The sequence below is a fragment of the Lutra lutra genome, chromosome 11 (assembly GCF_902655055.1).
Source record: "Lutra lutra chromosome 11, mLutLut1.2, whole genome shotgun sequence".
Taxonomy (NCBI): domain Eukaryota; kingdom Metazoa; phylum Chordata; class Mammalia; order Carnivora; family Mustelidae; genus Lutra; species Lutra lutra.
Genome location: NC_062288.1, coordinates 85,377,257 through 85,404,948, shown reverse-complemented (window position 1 = coordinate 85,404,948; position 27,692 = coordinate 85,377,257). Strand labels below are relative to the sequence as shown.

The 27,692-nt window shown below is 61.1% G+C and overlaps 1 protein-coding gene across 2 annotated transcripts; it reads right to left on the bottom strand.

The window, feature by feature from the left end:
- Window positions 1-100: 100 nt before the first annotated feature.
- On the bottom strand, window positions 101-27,565 carry FLNC (filamin C). 2 transcript variants are annotated; one of them, XM_047694703.1, is made up of 48 exons: window positions 26,880-27,565; window positions 22,200-22,448; window positions 20,553-20,650; window positions 20,253-20,403; window positions 20,039-20,157; window positions 19,756-19,833; window positions 19,394-19,556; window positions 19,039-19,239; window positions 17,742-17,879; window positions 17,234-17,360; window positions 16,955-17,091; window positions 16,561-16,754; window positions 16,355-16,468; window positions 15,408-15,551; window positions 15,080-15,203; window positions 14,726-14,886; window positions 14,426-14,516; window positions 14,162-14,331; window positions 13,828-13,945; window positions 13,476-13,738; window positions 12,501-13,098; window positions 11,889-12,062; window positions 11,605-11,767; window positions 11,143-11,303; window positions 10,331-10,498; window positions 10,123-10,246; window positions 9,468-9,624; window positions 9,203-9,392; window positions 8,989-9,012; window positions 8,629-8,876; window positions 8,112-8,186; window positions 7,733-7,832; window positions 7,328-7,468; window positions 6,969-7,097; window positions 6,704-6,877; window positions 5,933-6,094; window positions 5,637-5,840; window positions 5,048-5,200; window positions 4,841-4,963; window positions 4,491-4,733; window positions 4,016-4,285; window positions 3,784-3,921; window positions 3,386-3,501; window positions 2,730-2,862; window positions 2,459-2,635; window positions 2,062-2,280; window positions 1,103-1,312; window positions 101-979 (listed from the first exon to the last, which is right to left on the bottom strand). In XM_047694703.1, the coding sequence occupies exons 1-48, from the start codon at window positions 27,232-27,234 to the stop codon at window positions 792-794; spliced, it is 8,157 nt and encodes a 2,718-aa protein (XP_047550659.1). In that variant the 5' UTR covers window positions 27,235-27,565; the 3' UTR covers window positions 101-791. The 2 variants fall into 2 exon arrangements, with proteins under 2 accessions (XP_047550659.1, XP_047550658.1); XM_047694702.1 differs by lacking the exon at window positions 8,112-8,186 and having other exon boundaries at window positions 26,880-27,564.
- Between the last annotated feature and the right edge of the window lie 127 nt (window positions 27,566-27,692).

Below are 27,692 nucleotides of genomic sequence, written 5' to 3'. Positions count from 1 at the left end.
GAGGGCCCTGTCATTGGTTCTTCCAGGTACCCCCACAGCCCCAGCCCTCCCCAGACGGATGGCAGCCACCCGTAGAAAGCACACGCACAACAGCCCAGCCTCCGCGACAGGCCACACTTTATTTGGAGTTTTCCACGAAAGCGACTCCCAGCAGAGCCGCATGGTATGTGCAAAAGTCCCCCCAGAAAGCTGGGCCTCGCAGTGTGTAAAAAAGGCCCCCCATGGGGCAGAGCTGTGCAACCGTAAAAAAAAAAAAGAGAAAGCAGTCCTCCAGGAATCCTGGCTGGGCAGCTAGAGGTCGCCCAGGGCCAGGCCACGTCCAGCGCTGCTGCTGGGTCTGGGTCTGTTTTCTCCTCTGATTGTGCTTTCTTCTCCAAGTCCTGTGGCCACCAGAGGGGCCAGACACGGTCCTTAGCAGCAAGGTGGTCCGGCCGGCAGTGCGGTTTGAGGGTGACCTCTCACACACGCAGACACCCCCAAACACATGCTTCCCACTGGCCTCAGCCCCACCAGAAAACTCGGGGCTTCCCTTCACCCCCTCCCAATCCCTAGCCCACCCTCGTGTCACATTCGATGGGAGGAACACTGCCCTGAGACAGGTGAGGCCCTCCAAGCCCGGGGGGGCATGGCGGGGTGGAGAGGCTGTGCCCCCCGTCCCACACCCCAGGCAGGTGTTAGTGGTCTGATTCTGCGTGTGCTTCTAGGTGTGGTACTTGCGTGTGTGTTTGTGTGTGAGTGTGAGTGTGTTGGTCGGAGGTGGGGGCCGAGGCTGGGGGAGGCACTTCTGGGATTCAGGGCACATTGACTTTGAAGGGGCTTCCAGGGACACTTTCATCGCCCCACTTAACAATGAGGATGTAGTCCCCTTTCTCCTTGACAGTGTAGGTGACGTTGTAGACCCGGTTCCCCATGTGCTTCACGTAGACCTCCTCACATGGGGTCTTGGGCCCGTGCACACCCACCATCATCATATTGGTTCCTGGAGAAGGAGACAGAAAGGGCTGGGTCACCCCAGGGGCCCACAGCCCCTCAGCGACCCCATCCCCCTGTCCCTGTGCCCTGGCCCACCCTGGGACACCACCCCTCTCCTCCCTCAGCATGCCTGCTTTGCTGCAGTCCACAGTGAAGGAGTTCTTCTGGCCCACAAAGGCCTGGGACAGCCCCGGGCCCCGTGTCACCACCTTGCTGGCATCTGAGGAGAACTTAGGGATAGAGCTGTAGCTGGAGCCACGGCTGGAGGACGACTTGGTCACGGTCTCCACCAGGACAGTGGATGTTTCGTGAAGGCTGTGGCCTCCAGACAGCCGGGGACCTGAGGGACAGAGTTGGGGTAAGCACAGACTGGGGGAGAGGCCTGCCTTCCCCTGAGCTGCAGGCCCACCTCCCATGGGCCGTGTCCCCTCCCTTGCTGTGGCACCCAGCGAGCCCGGCTGCGTGCGCCAGCTCCGGCATCCTGACGTCCTGGACTTTGGGTGGCTCCAGCCCTCACCCTGGCTTGGCCTGGGAACCCAAGTCACAGGGTAAGAGTCTTGCTTTAAAAGATCACAGATCTTGGGGCGCCTGGGTGGCTCAGTGGGTTAAGCCTCTGCCTTCGGCTCAGGTTGTGATCCCAGGGTGCTGGGATCGAGCCCCGCATCAGGCTCTCTGCTTGGCGGGGAGCCTGCTTCCTCCTCTCTCTCTGCCTGCCTCTCTGCCTACTTGTGATCTCTCTCTCTGTCCAATAAATAAATAAAATCTTTAAAAAAATAAAAAGATCACAGATCCAACTACTCTGTCACCCTGCTTCCGAAAGGAAAGCCTGCTAAGTATTTACTGAGTTTTGCTCTCTAGAAACCCAGATACCTAGAAGCCAGGTGGGCAGAAAATCAAGTCACGGGCAACAGTAAAGAGAAGGATTTGATCTTTGAAACTGATTCTCTGTGGCTGCACATACGGAGCGCAGACCCGCCTGTTCCTGCTAAGCTGCCCGTGGTTTTTTGCGTCAGACTGTGACTCAATGTGAATGGCCACTGGAGTCATCCAGGCTGGGCCGGAGGGATGCCCCCCATCCAGGGCACTCACCTGTGACTTTGGCCTTGAAGGGGCTGCCCACGATGTGCTGGGGGCCACCGTACTTGATAGCAATGAGGTAGTTGCCAGGGGCCATGGGAGTGTAAGTGACCACGTGGCCCTCAGGACACTCCCGACAGTCCAGCTGTACCTTGGAGGGGCCATCGATGGTGACAGACAAGGCCCCTGAGCCCGCATTCAGGGTGTTGACAATGAACTCTGATGACACGCCTGGGGGTTGGAGGTAGCAAGGGTATAGGCAGGAAGGGCTTGGGGCCCAGGGCTGGGCCGAGCCCCAGGCTCCCACAGCAGACCTCTGCAGGGACTCCGCCCTCCGGGTCAGGGCAGTACAGGACCAGAAGCCGAGCACCCCAATATCCAGCCCTCTTCCCCAGACCCAGATACTCACCAGTAGTGCCTCCCTCAAGCCCAGGACCGTAAGCTGACACCAAGCCTGGGTCCCCAGCCTGGCTCTGCTCCCCAACACGGATCTTGAAGGGACTGCCAGGGATGTGGGCACCGTTGAACTTGACATCAATAGAGTGGACGCCGTTTTCATGGGGGATGAAGCGGATGGCGTGCTTGTCTGTTGGGCAGAGGGCTAGTGAGTAAGCCTTTGTTCTTCCCCTCCCCATCCCTCAGAAGGGCCTGGCATAGGGGCAAGGCCAGGGCCAGCTCACCGCTGTCCAGCTCAGAAACGTAGCACTCCTCCACCGCGCCCGAGGGCGTGTGCACACGAGCATCGATCACACCCCGAGCACCATTCAGCTGCACTGCAAAGGATGCCGGTTGGTTCACCCTGAGACCTGTCTCCTGCAGAGGCCACAGAGGGTGCTTAGACTCCTGGAAGGGTCTGGAGCACTGCTCTTGCTGCCTGCCTAGCCTAGAGGCTCCCACCCCCTGCCGGCCCAGCTCAGGGAGGTGGGAAGCAGGGGCTGGGCCTGTGGCCTTGACATCTACCTGCCCGGAGGTGGGCCCACCTGGCTGTGCTGGGCACGGTGGGGGGATGAGATGACATACTCTGTCCTGGCTGAGGGGGTAAGACTTACACCATAAAGCAGGCCAGTGCCTGATCGTGCTGTATGGCCTAGAGGCCCAGACGAGGAAGGAAGAGTGGCCTAGATTGGTCCCATTGACCCACCCTGGAGAAGGTGGATCAATGGGAAGGACTGGAAGAAGCACAAGGAGGCCAACTGGGGATGGGAGTATGTGAAGGTGAACCTGGGGGTGAAGCATGGTTTCCCCTGCTGACTGTCTCTTCCAAGGCCACTGCTAAGCCCCTGGACACATGGACCTGCCTTCGCTTCCTGCCCAGGTCCTACCCCCCAGCACATACCTGGAGGCTGGTGACGGTGAGGCGGCGCGCGTCATCTGAGAGGGAGGCCACAGGCACCACAAAGGGACTGTCTGGTATGTGCTCATCGTTGAACTTGATGGAGACCTCATAGTCACCTGAGGAGGGAAGGCTGGTCAGCACAGGCCCCTGGACAGGAGATGGGGGTGGCGGCACCTCCGGCCCGCCTCATGCCAGGACAGGCTTGTTGGGTCAGGGCTCAGGTCTATAGAGAGTCTCACATCTGCAGCCATGCGGGGTGGAGGGAGATGGGGCAGAGCAAGAGCAGGCACCCAGGTGAAGGGGGAGTTCTGGGGCCCCTCTCTGCTCTGGTTGGCGAGGAGAATCCCAGTCTGAAAGGTTCGGCAGGCTCAGCCTCCCCCTCCATCATGGACACCTACCTGGTTCCTGGACAACATAGGAGACCCCACAGGAGCCATCTTTTCGGTCCTCAAAGGCGATCTCCGCCTTGCTGGGGCCCTCCACGGCAATGGACAGGCCCCCAGCCCCTGCTTCTCGGGTCCAGATGCTGAACTCAGCTGGGGAGGGGGAGCAGTGCAGAGGCAGCTCGTTAGTACCCTGCCCAGCCCCCTGGCCGCCCTGCCACCACCTTGCCTGGGCCCTGCCCCTCACCTGGCACGCCAGCCACCCCTCGCTCCAGTCCAGTGCCTCCAGCCCTCACTTTGTGGGCGCCGCCTTCACCCAGTGGGCCCACAGTGAACTGGAAGGGGCTACCAGGCACATGCTGGCCGCGGTACTTGACAGTGACTGTGTGGGGCCCCATCTCCTGGGGCACGAAGCGCACGCTGTATGCACTGTCTTCTCCCTCGACGATCTCGGCGGCTTCCATCTTGCCTGACGGGCTGGTCACCTGTGCGGTCATGTCCTGAGAACTGGCCTCCCCTGCAGGGAGTGGGGAGCGTCAGGGCGACTGCTCCCAGCCTTGGGCCCTCCCTCCCTCCCTCCTCCTCCTCCTCCTCCTCCTCCTCCTCGGGAGCTCTGCTTCTGCCCAGAGCCCCCGTGGCCAGCTGCCGTGCCCTCCCCGCCGTGCCCTCCCCGTCCTGTCCCAGCCTCCAGGAGGTCCCTGATCCCGCACAGCCACGCTCACCCTCCTGCTGTCGGGTGATGCTGCCGAAGGAGCCCAGGCGCTCCCGGCCCAGGAAGTCCCCGAAGACGGCAGGGAAGGGGTCGCCCCCAACCTGGGTGGACTCCTCCACCCGCACCTCGCGCTTGGTCTCGCCGCCCCGCGTCTTGCTGATCTCCGTGCGCTCTGTGCGGGTGTAGGTGTGGCTGCTGCGGGTGAAGGTGCGCGTCAGGCGCTCCTGGGCAGACACCATCTGGAACCAGTTCCCTGTGGGACACGGAGCCACCGAGGTGAGCGAGCCAGGTCTGCCCTGGGGTGGGCTCTGGGCCCAGCGCCCTCCCTGGAGCCCCACCTCGGCTCTTCTGGGCTCGCACCTGGGATTTTGAGGTTGAGGTCGCAGGTGCTGCCAATGGTGGCGATGGAAGGCGCCTGCCTGCGCCGTGTGATGCTCTCCTTCATGCGGCCCTCGCCGGTCACCTTCACAGTGAACGGGCTTCCTAGAACAGGAAAAGGGGGCCGTCAGCTAGCTCAGACCCCCGGCCTCGCGGCCTCCCCCTGCCCAGCCATCGCCCAGAGCTTACCGGGCACGTGCTTGTCCGCAAACTTGATGTTGATGATGTAGGTGCCAGGCTCAGTGGGGCAGTAGGTGACTTTGCATGTGCCGTCCTCCATGTCCTCACAGTTGATGTCCACCTTGCTGGGGCCTTCAATACTCAGCCCCAGGCCCCCGTAACCTGGCAGGAAGCCAAGGACACCTCTCCCTCAGGCCCTGCCACTCTGCTGTCCCCTCCCCATGCTACAGGCTCTGTCTGGACCAGGGGCCCAACATGTATGATAACCACTAATGACAGCGGGCTCTGGGGAGGAGGGATAAGCCTGGCACTGAACCAGAGGGCCAGGGCTGGGGCAGTCTGGAAAAGTCCCTCAGTGGGCCTTTTAGGTTCTAGTGAGTAAGGGAGAGTCAGAAACTCAGGACAGCTGGGCTTCCAAACTTGAGAGGTGACTTGGAACATGCATTACCCCTTCCCCTGGAATGTGAATCCCCAGAGACTGGGCCAGGAAGTTCCTGCAGGGGGGGCGGCAGGAAAGTTCCAAGTCCTCATTAGAAGCACCAGCTGAAACGGTGGGGGGGGGGGGCGGGGGAGCGGTGGTCCCTGAGGTGAGAAGCACCTGCATTGCGAGTGTCCACGATGAACTCCGCCACCTGGAAGGTTTGTCCCTCAGACAGACCCTTGCCCCAGACGCGCACCTTGCTGGCGTCCCCGATCTCAGACGGCCCCACCAGGATCTTGAAGGGGCTGTTGGTGACATGCTTGCCACTCTTGCGCACGCTTACCATGTGCTCCCCAACTTCCTTGGGGGTGAAGGAGATGCCTGTGGAGAGGGGGGGGGGTCAGGCACAGGGCCCTGGGCCTGGCAGAGCAGCCCTCCCCCTCCAGCAGCCCTTCCTCACGGCCCGCACTCACCGATGTGGCGGTTGGGCAGGCGCTTTAACAGGCAGGGCTCCTCGTTGCCTGAGGGGGCACGGATGCTGGCAGTCAGCAGGCTCAGATCACTCTCGGTGATCTTCAGGGACACGTCCGTGGAGGTGCCCACGTTCAGCTGTGACGTGCGCATTGAGTCGTCACCTGGTGGGGGAGTTTGACATGTCAGACGGTTAGGAGTCCAGGCAGGCCGTGTCCTCACAGGGCGTGGGAGACCTCCTAGCTGACCCCGCTGGACTCGACAGCTGGGACCCCTCAAAAGGCAGAGAGGCCTGAGAGAGCAGGTTCTTCGGTTGCACTTTGGCTGCCGGAGCTTACAGGTGGGCCCAGTACCCCAGCTGCCCCATGAGTGCTTCAGGCTTGAATGGGCTCAGCCCTGATCTGTGTATTTTAATTGCAAGTCACATGGTTTCATGGAACCGAAACACGAGACTGGAGCAGAGGACACAGACTCCTTGGCCGCCATGGGGCTCTGATCAAGTGGCTTAGCCTCTCTGGGCCTGCTGACCTACCAGAAGAGATTAGCAGTACCCTAACTTCTCCAGAGTTACTTCAGTGACCTAATATGAGGTGAGGTGTTTGAAAGCACAGGGGGTGGGCGGATAGACTCCCATCTGCTCCAGGGAATGGAGGGCTCCTTGAATTTGTCCAAAGATGACCCCCTGCACCCAGAGGGGCCCCCACCCTTTCACCCCACGTTACATGGACATGCTGGGCTTGCCCTCCCGGCTTGTGGGCCCACCCCTGCCCCACCTGTGATCTTGGCTGTGAAGGGGCTCCCTGGGATATGCTTGTCATCAAAGCGCACGATGATGCTGTAGTCTCCGGGCGCCGTGGGTAGGTAGGACACGGTGCAGGTGCCATCCTTGTTGTCCTTGCAGGTGATCTCAGCCTTGGAGGGGCCCTCCACGGCCAGGGACAGACCCCCTGGAGGAGGAGGGAGGGTGAGATCAGAGGTCCTGCCCTCAGCCCTGCACCTGGCCTCCTAGCCCAGCCCTTTGCCTCCAGCTCTCCTCACCTTCCCCGGCGTCCTTGGTGACAATGGTGAAGGTGGCCGGCTTGTTGACCATGCCGTGGCTTAGGCCTGGCCCGTACGCACTGACATGGCGGCTGTTGATGGCATCCACATAGAACTGCATGGGGCTTCCTGAAGGAGACCGAGAGAAGGGACTGTGTCAGCAGCGCAGATGGGACTGCCTGAGCCCACCACAGCCCCTGGACGTTCCTGCAGCTGCCCTGTCTGCCATGGGGGGCCTGACTGACAGACTGAAAGTCTGTCTCCCATAGTGTCTGTATACAGTCGGCGCTCAATGAATGTTTATTGAAAGAAGGCAGGTGAAGCCACAGCGGCCTCCTCTCAGCCCAGCCCCAACTTACCGGGGATGTGGTTGCCGTCATACTTGATCCCCATGTGGTGCAGGCCTTTCTCGGTGGGCGCGTACCTCACCGTGATGGTGCCGTCCTTGTTGTCGGTGATGTTGGGCCGGGCTGTCTTCCCAGAGGGCATCCGTACCTCCCCTGCGGGGGGGTAGCAGAGTTATATAAGGGACTCTGTTTTTTCCTAGCATGCCCCCCACTCCCTACTGCCCCAGGCCCCAAGAGACAGCCCAGAGCAGTGAGATGAAGCCTGCACTGGGGCAGAGAAGGCTTGAGTCTGAGTTCCAGCTATGCCCAACTTGGCTCTGTGACCCTGGGTAGCTCGCTTCCCCTCTCTGGGCCTAGAGGAGCTGGTTCCTCCACTGGCTTCCCCAGCCCTCCTGTCTCAGGGCCCTAGGACACTACCTGTGAGTTCCCCTTTCTGTACGGTGAAGGGGATGACCAGGTTGAAGGGCCTCAGCATGGACTCCATTGGCTCTGTGGGCACCACTGGCTCTTCTGTGGCCTGTGGCAGGGGAGAGGAACAGTCATTGCCAGGGAAGGCCTGCAGAGCTTGGCCTGAGTCCCAACAGAAGTCCGAGAAAGGGAGGAAAGAACAAGATGGTTAATGGTGAAACCAGAGCGGCAGGCTGCAAGAGAAGAGGTGCCGTGCTCAGCCCGGGGACCCGCCCACTCCCCAGTATGGCCCCACACCAAGCCCCAGCCCTGGCCACAGAGGACTAGAAGGAAGAAATGAAACAGCAGGAGGAGGGCGAGGAGCAGCCCGGGCAGGAGGCGGCAGTACCCAGTGTGCGGGGTAAGTGCTGGGCTGGTGCAGCACATCAGAGGGCTCCTCCACGTGGGCCATGGGGTCACACGCCTGGGAGGCAAGGCATGGAGAGCACGGGCTGTGGCAGGCCAGCTCACGCCAGCCCAAGCACTCAGGAGCTGCCTCCGAGAATGGCCCAGGGACCTGAGATCTTGGGCTGCCCTTGGGGTAGGATGGGTATCTTGTGAGCTTTCCCTCTGGAGGGCTGCATCGTCCCGCAGGGCCGCCTGGCGGGGGAAGGGGGGAATGTCCAGGGACTCTGGGCCCAAGGGTTGGAGAACTACATGGCCAGCTCCTCCAGAGAAAACTGACAGACCACTGGGGAGGCCAGAAAATGGGCTGTGCTCAACTCCCAAGTTGGGAGGCTGTGGGAAACCAAAGGCTTGACTCCAGAATGTTCTGGGCCCAGAATCCATCAGACGGGGGGCGGGATTCCTTGCTGCTGCTAACAGGGCCCATCTCCCCAACCACTGTCCAGGGCCATGGAGCTTACCAGCACGTGGAAGGGGCTGTTGGGGATGTGCTCGCCTCCAAAGCGGATGGTGATGACGTACTTGCCCGGCTCGGGGGCCGTGTAGTAGATGTCAAAGGTACCATCATGGTTTTCCACCACATCCACGTCAAGCTCCGCCCCGTCGGGTGTGGATACTGTGCACGTCACCTTGCCCTTGCCTGCTGCCTTGGCATCCACCGTGATCACGGTCTCCTCCCCGATTTGGATGCGGGGTCCCAGGCAGGCACCTGCCACCCAGAAGAGCCAAGTTGAGGGTCAGTGGGAGCTGTGCCCGGTCCCTCTCCATTCCCAGCTGCCCTCATCACCTCAGCCCACAGTGAGAAGAGAAAGGGCACTCACCCAGACCATGGCCTCCAATGGACACTGGAAATAGAGAAGAGTGTGAGGCCACACAGCCGTGGGGTGTGGGGTGTGGGGTGAGGCGAGGGGAGGGGGGGCAGGGCAGGGGGGTGCTCTGACTGGCAGTCCCCTAGGGACTAGGCCAGGGACCTGGAAGAGCTGTGAGGGGTACAGGACGGTGAGCAGGGGCAGAGCATGGGGGGCGCACACCCACCTGTGACAAGACACTTGCTGGCATCCCCGGTGGGCAGGGCGTGGATACGGAAGGGTGAGTAGGGGATCTCGTCGCCACCATACTTGATGGTGATGGTGTACCGACCGCTCATGTCTGGCAGGTAGGACACAGTGTATGTGCCATCCCCATTGTCCCGGATGTTGGCCTTCTTGGGCTTTCCCTCGGGGTCCTTGGAGAGAAGCAGAGGTCAGGCCCTGCCTGTGGCCAAAACCTAGCGGGGGAGACAATCTACATAGGGACTCACCAGGATCTGGACGGTGAGCAGACCCTCCCCAGCATCTCGGGCGTCAATGGTGAACTCCACAGGCAGGCTGGCAGGGATGCCAGAGGCGTTGAGGCCGGGGCCACTGGCCCGTACCTTGCTGGCGTCGTGGGCAGGAAGCACCTTGATCTTGAAGGGGCTTGAGGGACAGAAAGGATGGACAGTTTGCTGGGGGTCTGGGGGGAGTCCTCCCCACACACGTAAGGAGGGAGGATTCTCTGGGGCAGGGAGGAGGGAAGAGACCACATCCTGAGTTTTGTGGGAGGGTCACTTGAGGATGCCCAGGATGGACCCTGAGCATTTCTGCATTCCCCAGGAAGATGCTGGGTTTAGTTTAAAGAGGAGGGTGCCAGGGGCTGCCTTCTCCCCGCACCTGTCTTTTCCCAAGGCACTAATTTTGTAGCTATGCGGTAGGAAAGCCTGGGCCAAGGAGAGCCCCAGGGGCTGCGTTACCTCTCTGTGGCGACAGGTAGGGAGCCCCACGGAGGAGCAGGGTGGGGTGGCTGAGACTGAGACCAGCTGAGACCAAGACAGGTGAAAGGGGCACCCCCAGGGCCCTGGCAGGGGCCTGCAAGTATGGCCCCAGGAGGAGGGCCCCCCCAGCTCGGTCACAGCATGGGAGCCCCAAAGTAGTTACCTGCGTGGCACCTCCTGGTCAGCATACTTGACGGCTACCGTGTAGGGCCCATCGGTGGCTGGGGTGTAGTGGACCGTGTGGGTGCCGCCTCCATTGTCCAGTACCTCCACGGGCTCCGCCACACCTGGGCAAGGGGGGCAGGGTCAGCAGAGCCTCCCAGCACCCCATCCTCCCACCCCTTCTTCCGCCCTGCCTTGACATTCTGTACCTGTGGGACCCAGCACGGCCACGTGCAGCGGAGCTCGGCCAGCTTGGCTGCAGTCCACTGTGAAGGTCTGGGGCACCCGAGCCCTGACGCCGGCCCCCAGCCCTGGCCCCGAGCACTTCACCTTCCCAGGGTCCACCACATCCTTCACCGGCACCCGGAACGGGCTCCCTGCAAGGAGAAGGACATCAGCCCCTGTCCACCTGCCCAGGAGGGTCACAGACACTGAAGAGGCCGGCAGGAGGAGGTCTTCCCTGCCTCCGAAATGCCCCAGGGAGGCCAGACCAACGTGTGCAAACGCTTAATAACTTGCTAAGAAAATGTAAACAGGGACAGATAAACTTGGCTGCAGACTGAGGCTAGGCAAATCTCATTAGCTGAGCCACCCACCTGGAAGAAGTCCTGCCAATGGGAAGGGTGTAAGCCCGACATTTCACAGGCCTGTACCCCTGGGGCTAATGATACACTATATGTTAATTTTTTAAAAAAGTAATAAAAAAAAAAAAGTCCTAACTAAAATGCAAAAAATGGATTTTAAAAAATAAAATCCACTTCTGGGGTGCCCGGGGGGCTCAAATAAAGTTAGGCGCCTGCCTTCGACTCAGGTCATGATTCCAGGGTCCTGGAATGGAGCCCCTCATCAGGCTCCCGGCTCACCGGGGAGTCTGCTTCCGCCTCTCCCTCTGCCTCTCCCCTGCTAATGCTCTCTCTCCCTGTCTGTCTGAAATGAGTTGGGAACTGTATTAGCAGCGCGGACGGGAGCCGCTTAGCCCACCGCAGCCCCTGGATGCTCCTGTAGTTCTTCCCACACGCACCTGGGATGGGTCGCCCCCCGAAGGTGATGTTGACGTCATAGTCCCCAGCTGTGAAGGGGATGTACTCCACAGTGCAGCTGCCGTCTTTGTTGTCCTTGCAGGACATCTTGGCTTCCGAGGGGCCCTCAATGGCTAGGCCGAGGCCTCCAGTGCCCGCTCCCCTGCAAGGTGACACCCTCCTCAGTTCTGCTAGTGACCGTGAGCGAGTGGAGAGAGGGAAGAGCGGCTGAATGGGGTGAGTGGAGTAAGGAGGGCAGGCCGCCGGGGCCCCGCTGAAGAGGGACCAGCTACAGGGGTTGATCTGAGATACTGGGGCAGGAGGGAGCTTGGGGAAGGACAGGTTTGCTCCTGGTCACCCTTGAGAGGGGATTGGCATGAGGTACACACAGGACAGAGGAAAAGGGCAAGGGGCTGAGGTCAGGGTGGCCACAGCCTCTGTGTCCAGGCAAGTGGGGAGGTTACCTGGTCTCCACGGTGAAGTGGTTGGCCTTGTTGACCAAGCCCCCCTCTAGGCCTGGCCCAAAGGCCCGCACACGGGTGGGGTCACAGCCCTCCGTCACAGCCACTCTGAAGGGGCTCTTGGGCACAGCGACCTCGTCATACAGCACCTCCACCAGATGCACGCCTGGAAGCCAGCCACACGGAGCGGGTCGGGATGTGCACGGCCCCAAGAGTGCGACCGTGCTGGGAGCAGTGTCATCAGACCCCCATCCCTCCACCCCCGCCCCACTCCGCCAGGCCCTCACCCTCCTCATAGGCTGTGTACTGCACCCGGTAGGTGCCGTCCCCGTTGTCCGTCACATAGGTGTCTGTCTTAGCCCCTGAGGGGTTGAGCACACGCGCGGTCACGTGGTTCCCACCCGTGGCCGTTAGGGATCTGGCATCCACAGTGAACTCGGTGGTCACCTCACGCAGGACACCTGGGGCCCAGGAGAGGGGCACTCAGTGTGGGGCCAGAGCAGCTCTCCCACAGGCACTCACGCCTCCACTCTACCCAGCTCCCAGACTCTTCCTTCTAGACACCTGCTACTTCCCAGCCTGAGCCCAACCTCCCTCTGCACCCCTGTGTGCTCCAGGCCTGTCTCCCATGGCCCCTGCCTTGTGCCCACCCCCAACCCATGATCCTCTGTTCACCTCAGGTGCCCCACAGCTGCAAGGGTTATGTCTGGGTCTTCTGTCTCCCCGTACCTTGCACCCCCATGCCTAGCCATTTCCCTGGGGTATCCGAGCCCTCAGGACTTGACGGCTGCCCCCAAACCCTCCTTTCACCCCACCGTGGCCCTCCCTAAGCCCTCAGCCCCATTTCCCTCCCCGCTGCTGATGACCATGGCTCCCTCATGGTTCCTCCTCTCACTCACCGTGAGGCTCCACACCGGGGCCCGAGACCTTGACTCCGCTGGTGTCGACAGCAGGCTGCACGTGGACGCGGGTAGGGAACTTGGGGACGGGGTGCCCACCGTACTTGATGGTAATGGTGTAGGTGCCAGGGAAGGCGGGGCTGTAGGTGATGTGGTAGGTGCCATCGGCATTGTTGTGGATCAGGACCTCGGCCTTGACGCCGGCGTCCGACAGGATCTCGATGGTCAGCTCAGCCTCACCCGCCTCTGAGCAGTCCACAGTGAAGGTGGCTGCCTCGCCGGCCTTGCCACGCTCCAGGCCCGGCCCGCTGGCCCGCACCTTGCTTGGGTCGAACACAGGCCGGATGGTGGCCTTGAAGGGCGAGCCGGGGATGTGGGCTTCGGCAAATAGGATATTGATGGTGTACTCGCCCGGCTCCGTGGGCAGGTAGCTGACAGCGCATGAGCCATCGCCGTTGTCCTGGCACTCGATCTTGGCCTCGCAGGGGCCCTCCACGGTCAGCCCCAGGCCGCCTGTGCCAGCCCCCTTGGTGTCAATGGAGAAGGGTGCCGGGGTGCCTACCAGTCCACCCTTGAGACCAGGGCCATAAGCGCAGACCTAGAAGAGGAGCACAGATATGAGGTCCTCACCTCGGGCCCCTCCCATGCTTGGTCTCCATGGCTCCCCACCCAGCTCTGCCCCTTCAAATGGAGCAACCACCACAGACTGAGTCCTTCTTAGAACAATTCCAAATGAGGAAGTGCAGGCAGACAGCCCAAATCATTTATCCCTGGAATTCAAACCCAGGTGCGACCAAAGGCCACGCTCTTAATAACTAAGCTATCTCAGAGGCAGGTCCGGGGCCAGGGGGGTACCTTGGTATCCCCTTGGTATTCACTCCAGAAACAGGGGCCATCTGGCCTCTGCCCCTGTGACTCCTCCATCTTCCCTGTAAACCCCTGAATCCCAGTTCCCTCCAGCTCCTGTCTCCTCACCTTGGAGGGGTCAGGGGGCAGGACACCCTCCACAGCAAAGGGGCTGCCAGGCACGGGGTGACCATCATAGGTGATGTCCACCTTGTAGGGTCCCTCCTCGGGGGGCATGTAGCGCACGGCCTGGGTTTCAGCTCCGCCCCCGGGCTCCAGCTTGCAGGGGATGGGTCGGCGGGAGGGGGAGGTCATCCGCACATCCAGCCGGCCCTGACCGCCAGCCCCTCGGGTATTCACGGAGAATGCCTGTTCTTGCCCCACAGCCACCTCTGCGGAGAGGGCGAGGGGCACAGTGAACAGGGGCTCCGGCCCACCGCGTGATCCCTGTCATTTCCAGGTCCGCTCCTGCCCCACTTACTGCTGTTCAGGCCTTGAACTTTGACTTTGCTCAGGTCAAGCGGGGGCGCCACATTCACCACAAAGGGGCTCTTAGGGACAGGGTCCCCACCGTAGGTCACTGTCACTGCCATGTTGCCCTGTTGGGTACAAGAGCAGGTCAGAACTGGGTGGCTTAGACAACAGAGTCTGGCAACACGCCCGAGGCCATGGACTCGAGGCTCAGGGGGCACGGCCATAGCACAGGGGTGGCAGGAAAGGGGCCAACACTCAGAAGTGGCCCTCGGAGACTGGAGGAAGGAGATGCAGGACGCGGTCAGCCAGGATGGGTGAGGCAGGGAAGGGGTGGGACGCACCTGCTGGACAGCTGTGTACTTGACAGTGTAGGAGTAGTCATGGTTGTCAATGATTTCAAAGTCCCGCACAGCCTCACCCTTGGCGGCCCCGGCAAAGTGCACGTCCAGCTTGGCCTTGCCAGCTCCCTTGGTCAGCACCGTGAAGTGAGTGGGCTTCCCGACTTCCACACCTGGGGGGGCCCAGCCGAGATGGTGGTGAGGGTCTGGTGGACACACAGCCCCAACTCCAGCCCAGCCCAGCCTGGCCCCTGCCCAGACACCTACCCGTACGGTTCAGCCCAGGGCCCTCAGCCTTGACCTTGCTGGCGTCATGGGATGGGTCCACCTTAATATGGAAGGGGCTGGCAGGGATCTCCTGGATGGAAGAAAGATTTGGTGAGGGTAGGCAAAGGCAGCTTCTGAAAAAGCCCTCTGCTTTGTGCCTTCTAAGGCACACTGCCTGCACACAAGAAGGGCTTGAGCGATGGTTGTGATCTTGTCCGTAAATGACAGCATGTCAAGCCACTGGCTGAGACTTGGAGGGTGCAGGATGCCGATGATTGCCAAAAGCCAAGAGGGGGGTACCTTGTTGGCAAACAGCACCATGATGGTGTAGTGGCCGGCTCCTGGGGGCGTGTACTTGACTGTGAAGGTGTCATTGTCGTTCTTGATGATGTCGAAGTCGATGTCAGCTTCTGCAGGGCCCACGACGCCAGGGGCACATTTGATGCCAATACTCACATCACCTGAGGGGCGGCAGGCACGAGGCCATGAGTGAGGTCCCAACAGCCCACCCCCACTTAATTAGTCCCATTTGAACTCTGCCCAGAAACAGGATCTAGCCAAAGCGGGTACCCCACCAACACAGACCCACGCAGACCCTACCCGGGACCCCACCCCAGGCCGCACACACCCGTCCCCAGCCACAGCCCGGCGCACCTTGCCCAGCCTCACTGCAGTCCACCGTGAAGTAGGTGGGCTCGTTGGCCTTGAGGCCCGTCTTCTCCACGCCTGGGCCATACACCTTCACCCGCTCAGGGTGACTGCCTTCTCCCACGTTCACCTGTGGGGAGGGGGTCGATGCTCAGCACACTCCCCCTCCCACAAGGCCTCTTTCCCCAGCACTACCAGCCCAGCCCTGAGACCAGTCTTGGCCTCCATGGGTGGAGTGTGTTGACAAGGGCCCAGGGACAACCAGCATCTCCTGCCCAGGCCTCCACCCTCCCTCTGGGACCCCAGGGTCAAGGGGCAGGGTAGGAGGACACACCCGGAAGGGGCTCTTGGGCACGTTGACACCTCCCCAGGAGACGATGATGGTGTGTTTGATGGGCTTGGTGGGCACATAGGAGCAGCGGAAGGTGCCGTCACCATTGGGAATAACCGTGATGTTGACAGGGCAGCCGTCAGCGTCCTGTGGGCAACACCAAGCAGAGTCTCAGGGTGCTAAGGCCTCCTCAGAGCACTGGCGCCCTCTGCTGGCCTCAGGCCGCCCCCCCCCCCCCCTTACTCATTGCCGCTCGCCGCAGACCTTAGGCCAAGAGAGCCCAGGGGGAGAACACATCCAGGGAGCCTGGAATCTGTCTGGAAACCATCTAGGCCCCCTCACATCCCAGCCTAGGCAGCTGAAAGTGTTAGTAGGCTAGAGGCTGGGCTAAATCCACGTTTCTAAAGTTGAACAATGAACACTTTAAAGAAAAATCATCCTCTTATTCATTAACTTTAGGGGTTGGTGGACACCAGTTTGAGGAACTGATCTGGGAAGCCGATGTCTGAATCAAATCATCTTTCAAATGAAAAATTATTAGTGCAACCAAATACACTTTTGGTAAAATATGTTAAGATTATCATCAGAGGGGCGCCTGGGTGGCTCAGTGGGTTAGGGCCGCTGCCTTCGGCTCAGGTCATGATCCCAGGGTCCTGGGATCGAGCCCCGCGTCGGGCTCTCTGCTCAACGGGGAGCCTGCTTCCCTTCCTTTCTCTCTGCCTGCCTCTCTGCCTACTTGTGATCTGTCTGTCAAATAAATAAATAAAATCTTTAAAAAAAAAAAAAAGATTATCATCAGAAAACACACAATTTTCAGTTTTGCATAGTTCTCCTGGATCCATGAGAGTCAGTCCTGAGATGTTACAATTTCCTCAGCCTCTCACCCCCCCCACCCTCACAGGGCTCCTGCCCGGGACAGTGGGGGGTGACAGGGCTGGGCGGTGCCCCACCTGGGCATACAGGTTCAGGTCTCCCTTGCCAGCGGCACGGGCATCAATGGTGAACTCTGCAGGCTTGTCCACGATGCAGCCAGTGGGCTCCAGGCCAGGCCCAAAGGCCTTCACCTGTGCAGGGGGAGGAGTAGAAAGCTAGGACAGGGACTGGAGGAGGGCCCCCTGGCCCCATCCTGGGCCCACATGCAGGTCCCCAACCGCACCTTGTCTGGGAAGCAGTCAGGCACGGCCGGCTGGATGTGGGCAATGAAGGGCGAGTCTTGGATGTCCTCATCATCACAGATGACATGCACGGCATACTCCCCGGGCTCTGTGGGCCAGTACCTCACATCGCAGGAGCCATCCCCCTTGTCATCACACTCGATCTTGGCCTGTGAGGGCCCCTCAATGGAGAAGCCTGTGTGCAAGGTAGGGAAGATCAGAGGCCATGAGAGGCAGCTCGGACACTCCCATCACTCCCTCCATCACCCTAGTGTCCCACTCCATCTCATCCTGATGCTACCCAGCATTCCCACCTCCTGTGCCCCCATTCACTTCCCACGTCCCTCCAACATACCACTCCCTAGCATTCGCACCTGCTACAATCCAGCCACTTACCCAGTGTCCCCACCTCCGTGCCGATGGCCTCCACCACAAAGTCGGCCGACTTGCCCACCTGGCCCGTTTTCAGGCCGGGACCCCAGGCCCGAACCTTCTGTGTTCCTGCCTCTGGGCTCACCTGTACCTCAAAGGGGCTGGGCAAAGAGGAATCTGGCATCCATGCTAGGAAGTACCTCTACTAGAGGTACCACCCTCCCCTCGGAGTACCAGGTAGCCCCTCGTCCTCCTCCCACCCCGTTAGAGCCCAGACAGGAAGGCACAGGGTGCATGGCTTACCTGCGGGGGATGGCATAGCCACCCCATGTGATGGTCACCACGTACTTCCCAGGCACCACTGGGTAGTATTCACACTCGAACACACCATCCCCGGCCTCCCGCACCTTCACCGGCTCCTCTGTGCCCTCTGAGGAGATGGGGGGCAGAGAAGGGGGTCAGAGTTCCTCAGTCCCCTCAAGGAGCCCTGGGGACCCAGGCCTAGCCCGAGGGCACTGCTATTAGGGGGCAGAGCTGAAGCTCAGGCAGAGATCACATGTCCTCCCTCTGCACAACCCCCAGGGTAGCATGGAGGGGCGAGAGGATCCTTCCCGGCTTGTAGTCGGGAAACTGGTGCAAGAGAAGAGACAATGAGCCTAAGACTTCATGGTGCCTTTAGTCAGCCTCTTTTTGGAGTCTCTCCAAGGTGGCAGGCATGGTGCTGGCCATCACTGCCCTCAGGTAGTCAGACCCACTGACCAGATTTCCTCCCTGCTCTCCCACTCCCCAGTCCTGGACCCTGGTTACTCACTTGGCCCCTTGACGGTGACCTTGAGCTCCCCGCTGCCGGCACCCTTCGTGAACACCTTGAAGTCTGCCACCTCTTTCACACGCACACCCTTGGGCTGCAGGCCCCGCCCCGAGGCGCGGCAGGCATTGGGGTTACAGGCTGGGGGTTTGAGAGAGAAGATCAGGGGTGCTGAGGGGCCTGAGATAGAGCCTCAGCCTCTCACCACTCCTCCCCCACACCTCCCTGGGCGTAGTGTCCCTGACATCCTCAAAGGCATGGGCTCGGGCCTCATGCTGTCCGCCTCTGGAGCCCCTGACACAACTGGGGCCCTTGGGAGCTGTGCCGGGACAGGGAGCCGGCTCTAAGAAACCGTCCCCGCTGGGCTTCTCAGAGTCAGTGTTGCCTGGGACAAATACATGGCAGAGCCTGGGCAAGAGAGGGGGGCAAAGAGAGCTAGGGGAGGGCCCCCAAACCACCCAAGGGCTCCCACCCACAGCCACCTGAGCCTTCCCAGTCAGACCCTCCACAGCAGCTTTAGGACTAAGTCATGCCCCAAAACATTACGCAAAGCCCCAGAACAGGAGACCCCGACGAAACAGGGAGCCTGCCACAGATCACAGGCAAGGCACGGAGATCAACCTGCCACAGAAGACCACCAATGGCAATGAACCCAACCCTCGCTGCTAAACATGGGCCAAAGAATGGCAATCTCAGCCTGCCACGGAACATAAACTGGACTCAAAGCCCTGGTGGGGGGGCTGGCATGGGGCACAGGCAATGGCATGGAACCTGGGGCCTGCCACAGAATGCCATGGAAGGGGGGCAGTTCCACACTGCCTGGGCCCTGTCCCCCAGCACAGGTGAGGGGGGTCACCTATGGCCACGCCGGCCCCACCTCTCCCGGATAGTACTAATATGCCACCACCTTCTCAGCCTGGGGGAGGATGGGCATGGAGCGGTCGACTGGCAGCAAAGGCTCTGAGCCGCAGGGAGAGAACCGAGTGGCATAAGTCCCCACCTGAGGCCTGTCGCATATGCCTCTGCAACCGTCCCAAGGTGGTCCCTGTCTGACAAGCTTTGCTGTGGTCTCCTGGGTCTCCAGGGGTAGTGTGTGGAGAGATGATGTGGGTGAGGCCTCTCCAGATCTACACCTCCCCCTCCCCCCCAACATGGCTTCTCTACCTATTTCAAAGGTTCAGCTCTCCCGTCCCATCCCTGGATTTGCTCCTTTCTCCCATAAGCACTCCGACCCAGAATTTGGTGGCAGTTCTATGTCCTGGCCTCAGTGAGCGGGACTATGGGGATGAAGGGCCTTTACCTTCTGCCACGTGGACAGGGAAAGGGCTGCGGGTGATGGGGGCACCGGCAAAGGCCACATGCACAGTGTGGGGCCCCTCCATCACAGGTCTGTATGTGCATCGGAATGTGCTGTCGCCCTTGTCCTCCAGGGCCACCTCCACTGTGTCCCGCCGGCCCTGCGGGTCCACGATCACCACGGCAACATCACCAGTCCCAGCCCCTGCCAGGCACAAAGGCTGTTAGCACCCCTACTCCGGGCACCTGAGCTCCCCTGCCCTGGGCCCACCCACCCCCCTCTGCCCTAGGTCCCCATCGATGTCACCCCATGCGGTCACGGACTGCCAGGCCACCACCTTGCTGGGGCCTGTCCTTACCCGCTGTGTAGATGTCAAAGTAGGTGGGTTTATTGGCCACATTGCCCACAGGCTCCAGGCCAGGGCCACGGGCTGACACCTTGTTGGCATCCCCCAGGGCCATGGCCACATTCACCTCAAAGGGGCTGCGTTCGATGTTCTGGCCGGCAAAGAGCACGGTCACCTGGGGACAGGGCGCAAGCTTCAGCTTCTTGGGGAAAGCACTTCTGAGAGAGGGTGGGCAGGCAGAGCGGAGCCAAGGTCGGGGAGAGGTGGGCCTCTGGGTGTGCTGGGGGGAGGGATGGTGCAAACTGCAGGGAGGGGTGTTCACTCAGCCAAAGGTAAGCATGTGACTGGAATGGGGAGGGTCTGCTGGGAGCTACCTTGTGCAGCCCAGCGACCTTGGGCACATAGGAGACCGCGTAGGTGCGGTTCTTGTCATTGTTGGGAACCACCCTGGCCTATTGGGAAAGAAAAAGATTGGAAGTCACAGTGGCCGTAGCCCCTCCTGCCCCCACAGTGCCTGGTGCCTCCCATGGCGATGCCTCCCCGAGTCCCCAGCACAACAGCGAGTGCTGGTGGCCGTCTCCAGGCCATCCCTGTTAGCCTGTGGTCTCTGGCTCCAAGTCCATGCCAATCCCTCCTGTCCCCAGAGGCTCTCCGTACCTCCTCAGTGTGGCCCTCGGGGTCCTCAATATAGACCAGCACCTCTCCCACGCCGGCGTCCACCGTCTGCACGGTGAAGTGGGCGGGCTGCAGCACAGTATTGCCGTGGGGCTCGATGCCTGAAGGGCAGAAGGCAGGGCCGGGGTACTCAGGGCACTCCACCCTAGGGTGTCCCCAGCCACCCAGGAAGATGGTCAGGGGGCTCAGCACCTACCAGGCCCATAGGCGATGGCCTTCTTAGGGTTCAGCTGCTTGGAGCGAACAGGGGCCCCAGGTTTGAGTTTGGCCTTGGGGAACTGGGACAGGTAAGTCATGACAGAATGCTCATCCACATTGGGGTCCACAATCTCCTCGGGGGCAATCACCTGCCACAGGGAGGAAGGGGGTTAGAGGGTGCCCTTGGCCTAGCAACCTCTCTTCTCTCCCACGGCCTGACTGGGCCTCCTCAGAGACCCAACATGCATCCGGGGCCCTCTGGCCCTCTACTCTCCCCCCACCCCATCTGCTCATGTACCTGGGGCACCCCGAGCCAGTCGTCCGCCTGCTGCATGGCCTCCCGGGCGTTCTGCACGGGCTGGTTGGGGTCCCAGGCCTCCCAGTCAGGGCAGAGGCCTGGAGAGATGGCAGAAGGAGATGATGATTATGGAGGAGCAGCCAGCCAGAATGCAGAGCATCTGCACGTCCGAGAGTCTCACACGCTGCAGAGTCACACCCACGACCATGTGGCTTGAGACCCCTGACAGGCCAGGTTCCTGCTGACCCCCTATGTTCGGGTCCATCGGCTGGGATGCCCATCACTGTTGAGAGGCGTGCCCCCCCCAACCCCGAGCACCAACAATGAGGCCTTTCTGCCTTGGCTGACGCAGCCTGGCACCGGCCCTGCCAGTCAGCCTCCTGGCTGCCCGGGTCTCAGCACAGACCCTATGAGGACTCCCCCTCATCCCAGCTGCCCCGGGAGTGCATAGGGGAGGTCGGAGGCCCCATCCTGCACATGCCCCAGACCTGTCCCCCCAGAAGGCCTTCTCACAGCCGGCCTCAAGTCCTAGAGTCCCAGGCACTTCCCACATCAGCTTTAGGGCAAGAGACACCCTCTCCTTCCTCACTGAGCACTTGGGGAAACTGAGGCACTTAAGGGCATGTTTTCAGAGAATGGGTTCTCTTCTGTGGCCAGCCAAAACCCATTCCTCCTAATGGGAAGAATGCTAAGGTGGCTCCAGATCACTCCTGTCGAGGGGTGCAGAGGTGAGGGGGTGCTTGGTCTGGGCCAGAGCTGGAGAAGGGGTGATGCTCACTGGTTGGGAGGGGGCCGGCTCAAAGGCTGGAATCCATGACCACCGGAACAGCTGAGCTCACTGTTGGCGGCCTCACCAGCTGTGGGCAATGGCTCAGCAGCTGGGAATGCTTCCCAAGCGGCTAGTGCCCCCACCTCCCACCCCCTGCTCCCCGGCTGACCCTAGGCTGGGGGAGGACTCTCCCAAGGGGCTAGTAGCCCAGCTGATCCAGCCGAGTTAGAAGATGACCTATCTGCTTGGGAGGTGACGGTCAGAGACGGAGCTGCCTGTGGGGCAGGGCACTATTCTGTGATGCCTCTGTATCCTCGTGGGCCCTGAGCTGCCCCCACCTGACTAGGCCAGGGCCTGCAGTGAGAGGGGGCAGGGCCGGGCCACTGGCCACCAGGGGGTGCCCCACCAGCCTCGGCTCCCCCTCAATCGTCTCTTGGGGTCTCACAAAGAAGAACCTTCTCAGGGTCGAGCTCCTGGCCTTCTTGCTACAAGTTCTACCACACTTCCATTCTCTCAGCTCAGCAGAAATGGTACCCCTGTGGCAAAGTACGAAGCTCATGGAGGAGGAAGCTGAGGCCTTGGGCTCTAGCTTGGTTCTACCACAAATAAGCTGTGTGATCTTGGACGAGTCACTGGCCCTCTCTGGACTTCAGTGTCCCTGTCTGTAAAAGGAGGAACGCTGAACCTTTCACTGCAGCTACGGGATCTGACACTACCCGTCACGAAGGGCCTGACACCAGCAAGGACTCTCGGCTGGAGCAGGGGGCAAGCCCCCCCAGGCGCTCCGACTCCCCCAGCCCTGACACCGCCACTCCGACAAGCACAGGCCTCACCACCACCAGCGAAGGGCTCCGTGATGGGCCCGCCGGCCCACTCACCAGGGGCACAGTTGTCTACCAGGGCACCCAGAGCCTTGCCATCCTGCCAGTCGCGGTTGAAGTTGGTGATGGGCAGCTGGGGCACCTTGTTCTGGATCCAGCCGAGCAGACGCTGTTTGGGGGTCTGCTTGCGGGCATCCTCATCATCCTCGTCTTCCCACATGGGCATGGAGATGGAGTAGTGCAGGATCAGCGTCCAGATGAGACCAAGGATGAGCTTCAGGTTCCCATCCACGATGGCCTTGCTGTCTGCAGAGCGGAGAGGACAGTGGGGCTCAGCAAGGGCGCTGCCCTCCACAGCTCGGCTCAGAAGCTGCCCTTAGAGCCCTGGGGGCTTGGGGGGGAGGGGCCAGAACGCCTGATTCTGGAAACTGCCCCCTTCTCTGCCTACCAAAGTCTCACCCTCTGAGGAGGCCGGACCCAGAAGCCTAACATGGCCAGGTCCCTCCCTTCTCAGTGAGGCTGTTTCCCAATGTGCTCCCGCAACAGGTACTTTCACCTGTGGGACACAGGCCTCCATCAGGCTACAGGTACCTGGGCATTTATCCGAGATTGTAAGCCTCCTGGGGGCAGAACACTGTTTTGTTTCACTTTTTAAGTTTTCTTAAGGTATGCTTGCCACCCAGCGAACTGCCCATATTCGAGTACACAACTGTACATGCCCCTAACGATATCACCACGTCATAAACATACCCATCTCTCCCCAAATTTCCTCACACGAGACCCTTTGTGATTCCTCCAGCCGCCCCTCCTTGTCCCTCCTTCCCAAGCAACAACTGGTCCGCCCTTGGTTACTATGGATTCATCTGCATTTTCTGGAGTTTTATACAAATGGGATCCTATAGTATGTGCTCTTTTTGTCTGGCTTCTTTCACACTAGATAGTATTTTATTACTCTATGCTCAGCTGTATTTATTTATTTATCAGTATTTACTTATACTCAATAAATACTGGTTGAATGGATGCATATCTTAAAAACTTAATTTGGAGAGGAATAAAGCTGACCTGGTTCCAGCCAAACTCTCCTCTGAACACCGTAAAAGGCGTTTGGAACAAAGTTCGGGAAGGAGGGAGGGGGTACAGTGCAAACTCGGGTAAGGCTTGAAAATCATGTTTTTAAATTCTGGGGCCGGTGGGATTTCATACGAGCCAGAAGAATGTCACCCATGTGGACTCAAGTCTAGGAAGCTCAGACTCCCCACCCATCCCCTCCTTGGGCGAATGCCAGAACCCACTCCCCAAGGTCTGGGGGACCTAGTTCTCCTTCCACAACCAGAAAGAAAGATCTAGGAGCCAAGGTGGACTAGAGCATAGATCTTTGCAAACGAGCTTATATGTAAGGACAATGCAGGACTGAAATCGTCAGCTTCCCTGAACACCACTTTTAGGAGGGGGCGGGGGCGGGGAGAGTCAGCCTTGTTTACTGGTGTTGCCTGAGAGATAGTAGAGGGTGGGGCTGGAGGCACCCCCGCCCCTTAACACATCTTTTCCTTCTCCTCTGGATATTGGGAGAAAGCAGCTAGGAGACCAAAGGCCTGTGGAACTCCAGAGTCCCCCACCCCACCCCCCGCCAGCCCCCCCCTCCCCCGGGAGGGAGAATCTCAGCCTGTGTGTCCCTCTGGCCCCCAGCTCTAGCCCCCTTGGCTCCCCCACCCTTTCACTGATTCATCCTTCCTTCCCCGGCAGCTCCCCAGCCCGCCTCCACTCCCCCCCTGGCTCGGCCGCAGCACAATGGTTTGGCAGCTTTCAGATTCCATGACACACTCCCTCCCGGCCTCCCGGTGCTCTGGCGGCGCTCTCGCAAACATACGGCCCGGCCCGCAAGACTTTCACACAGTCTTGACACCCAGTACCCCGCCACCTCTCACCACCCCGACAGCCTCCAAAGCCAGTGCGCACACACCCGGGAGCATTTCTTGCAAACTGGGGCCAGGTTTCTGGGAGGGAGGCCCTGAGGTTGCTAGGGTGGGAGGGGGTGTCATTCATATTTGCTTCAGGGAGAAGTTTCTCCCCAGGAACTGGCCCTGGGCCAAACAGCAAGTGGTCCACTTTGGCGTGAGGCAGGAGAGGGGCCTGGAGTCTCGCTCAGGAGCAATGACCTTCCCCTCCCTACCCGCCCCCGCCCCCCAGGCCAGGCAGGAGAGGGGAGCTCCAACCAAGCCAGGAGTCCTCCCTCACACCCGGAGCCACCACTTCGTCTCCGGCCTGGGGACACCCCCAAGGGGGTGGGAGGAGTCTGACAGCCAGTCCCCGAGGCCACCCCAGGCCTCAAGTGGAGGGGGAGGAGAGAGGGCCTGGGCGAGGGAGGGGCCGGCACAGCTGCTGCCCCCTCCAGCCCCTCCCTCAGCTGTTGGCTCTAGAAGGAATAGCAACTGTGGAACAGCTGCGGCACAGAGCTTATTAGGCCTCTTTGTTTGGAGGGGCTGAGGGGGTGGTGGGGGCTGGGTTGGGGTGCGGGGGTAAGGGCACACAGCTCGTCAACCTCGGCTGAGCACCCCTTCCTCAGGTGGACTTCATGGCTCCCAGTTCCCAGGCTAGTCCTAGAAAGATAAGTGGGGAGTCTTTTTGACCCCTCCCGGGTGCCCAGATGCTCCATTTCAGTCCTGAGACAATGCCCAGCGGAGCCCCCCCGCCTCGCCAGTCCCTTCGACTACTACGTGGGCCAGAGAGAACCAGAAGAAGCAGAATGCCACCCCTGATGGGGAATCCCTTTACATCTCCCCGCAGGGCTGAGCAGCCCCACTGCCGGTGCCTCCTCCCCCATCACTTAGCCTCAGGCCCGGCCCCAAATTGCTGACAGCTTATCTCATCAGCGCGAGTCAGACACTTGGCCCAAATGGGGAACAGTTCCCCTTCCTCTCAGCGGGAACGGAGGAGCGTTCCTCCCACCGCCAAACCATCTTTTGCTTCTTCCCCCTCTACTCTGAGCCGGCCTCTCCACACTTGAGCCAAGGGGCCCAAGCCAGGCACCGTCATGGGGGAGGGGAGAGGTGTGCTTAGGAAGGATGAGGCCTGGAGAGGGGCCGGCCACCTCCACAGTGGGGAAGGGAGGGGAAGGCTGCAGTTTACTATAAAGTCCTGGTAAGGCCCCAGGCACCCCCCCTTGAGACCCCACCTGGGACAGTCAGTCCCGTCATCAAATCCCAGCATTCAGGGGGGATGACAGCCCCAGAGCGGACTTGTCTCTGACTTCCCCCACACACTGTCTGATGCCCCCCCAACACACACACACACACACACACACACATTCATGCAGCCCTCAGCCCCACTACAAACACCAGGGCCCCCTCCCCCACCCCCTGTCCTCAGGCTTGTCCTTCTGGAAAGCTCAGAGACATCTGCTGTGTCACGGAGGCAGGGCTATTTCCAGGCCAGAGAGGGTGGGGTGAGGGGGCAGTATTGGGGCAGGAGGGGTAAGGCCTAGAGAAGGGACTGGACAGGGCAAAGGGCCCCGGACTGACTTCAGCTGCTAATTCAGGAGGCCTAGAGATGCCCTGACGGAGAGTGGGGGTGGACAGACATTCAATTATCTAGAGAAGTCTCTGGGGTACCCTGGTGGGGGAAGGCACCTGACCCTGTGTGAATCTCTCCTGGGGCCCTGGGATGCACCCCAAGGGGCCCTTTCTTGTAAATCACAGCAAGACTAGAAGAGCTCACCACAGGGTGAGAGGTAGGGGGTCTTCCCAGGGGTAGAGGGTAGGGGTCTTCCTAGGTTCCAATCGAGCAGGGAGCACTGCGGGGCTGGAAGGGGAGGAGCAGCCTCAGGTCACTCAGAGCCCACCCTTAGATCCCCTGCTGGGCTTGGAAGCCTGGAGTGCCTCCCCACCCCCACCAGCACTGATACACCTTCCAAATCTGGTTACACTCAATGACTTCCTCCCTTCTACAGGCCTTCTCCTCCCTCCCCTCAACCCAGACGGTTAGCTGCAGCCAATCCGGGCCTAGGGGGTGGGCTGGGGCCTGGCATGGACTTGTGGGAGCACCCTCCCAGGCAGGCTGAAGCAGGAGGTGGACAGGCAGGGGTTAAGATTCTCTGCACTCGCTCAGTGCCTTTTTAGGTTTCTGAGGCTGGGCCCGGCCTGCCCTGGCCCAGGGGCCTGAACCCAGCTGCTGAGCACATGCCTACGGAGGGCCCCCAGCCCCATGCCTGCCTGGCCACCAGCTCTCCCTCTGCCTCCCAGCCCTTGAATGCGCAGTGGTTGGGACCTGTCTTCAGCCGGGTCCTTCCCCTGTGGAGGTGCTGGGAGGCAAAGAAGCTATTTGTTTTGTTTAGGAAGTAGACACCCCCAGGAATCAGTAATGGGCACCGACCCTGCCTTCTCAAGCATGGGCTGGGATGGCCCAATGGCAAGAAAGGGGACAATGAGTCAGCCCGATTGATGGGAGTGTGTGCGGGAAGGCTGAGCTGGAGGACTTAGGAACGGTAAAGTCGGGACCCCCCACACCTGGACACCCCTGGACGCCGCTATAGGGACAGACCTGTGTGCAGCAGTGCCCTTGTGGCCTGCGTGGATGGGTAGGGAAGCAAGCCAGGGCCAGGGACCTGTCCCTGTCTCCCTCTGCTCCATTTCAGCTCCCCGCGCCCACCCACCCCCCTGTGTCCGCCGCCCCCACGGGCCGGCCCATCCTCCGGGCAGGTCCCCCTCCCCCCGTGCCCGCGCCCTGCTCGCCCACACTGACCGATGGACACGAGCTTGATGTGCTCGCGCTCGAGGAACTCGAGGGCCACAGACACGTTCTCCAGCTTCATCTGGCGGAAGTTGGGGCGCGGGTGGAACTTGCGGTACATGCGCTTCTGGCTGAGCACCTCGAGCAGGGCGATGAGGCGCAGCCCGTCGCTGAGGTCGCGCTGCAGGTCGGTCAGGCGCTTGCCCACGCACTTGAGGTGCTCGTTGCACCAGCGCGTGAACGTGTTCTGCTGGATCTTCTTCCACGGCGCGTCCTCTGCCAGGTCCTTCTCCGTGGACGGCATGTCGTCCACCTCGTCGCCCAGGCCGAGGCCCGCGGCCTCGGAGTAGCCGTTGTTGTTCATCATGCTGGCGCGGGGCTGGGGCGAGGACTGGGCTGCCTGCTGGGCCGGGGCTGAGCTCGGGCCGGGTCGCTGTCGGGGCGCTGTCGGGGCGCGACCGCGGGATTCGCTGCTCTGCGCTGCGCTATCAACTTCTCTCGCGCTCTGGCTGGCGGGACTCGGCGGGCCTCCTCCGCTCCTCGGTCGCGATCTCTCTCTCTCTCTCCTTCTCTCTCCCTCCGGGGGCGGAGCGGTGCTCGGGAAGTGCGGGCCGGGCCGGGGCGGGGGGTTTAAGAAGCCCCCGGGGCCGCGGCCCCCCCACGCCGCGCTTGCGGCCCCCGAGTCCACGTCAGAGCGCCGGCCTCCCAGGAATGCCGCCCGGCCCGCGGGTGGGGGCCGCGCCGAGCGGGCGGGCCCCGCCTCCTGCCTCCCCTCCCCCACGCGGTCCCGGTGGTGGCGGGAGGGGTTCGGACCCCCCACCCCCG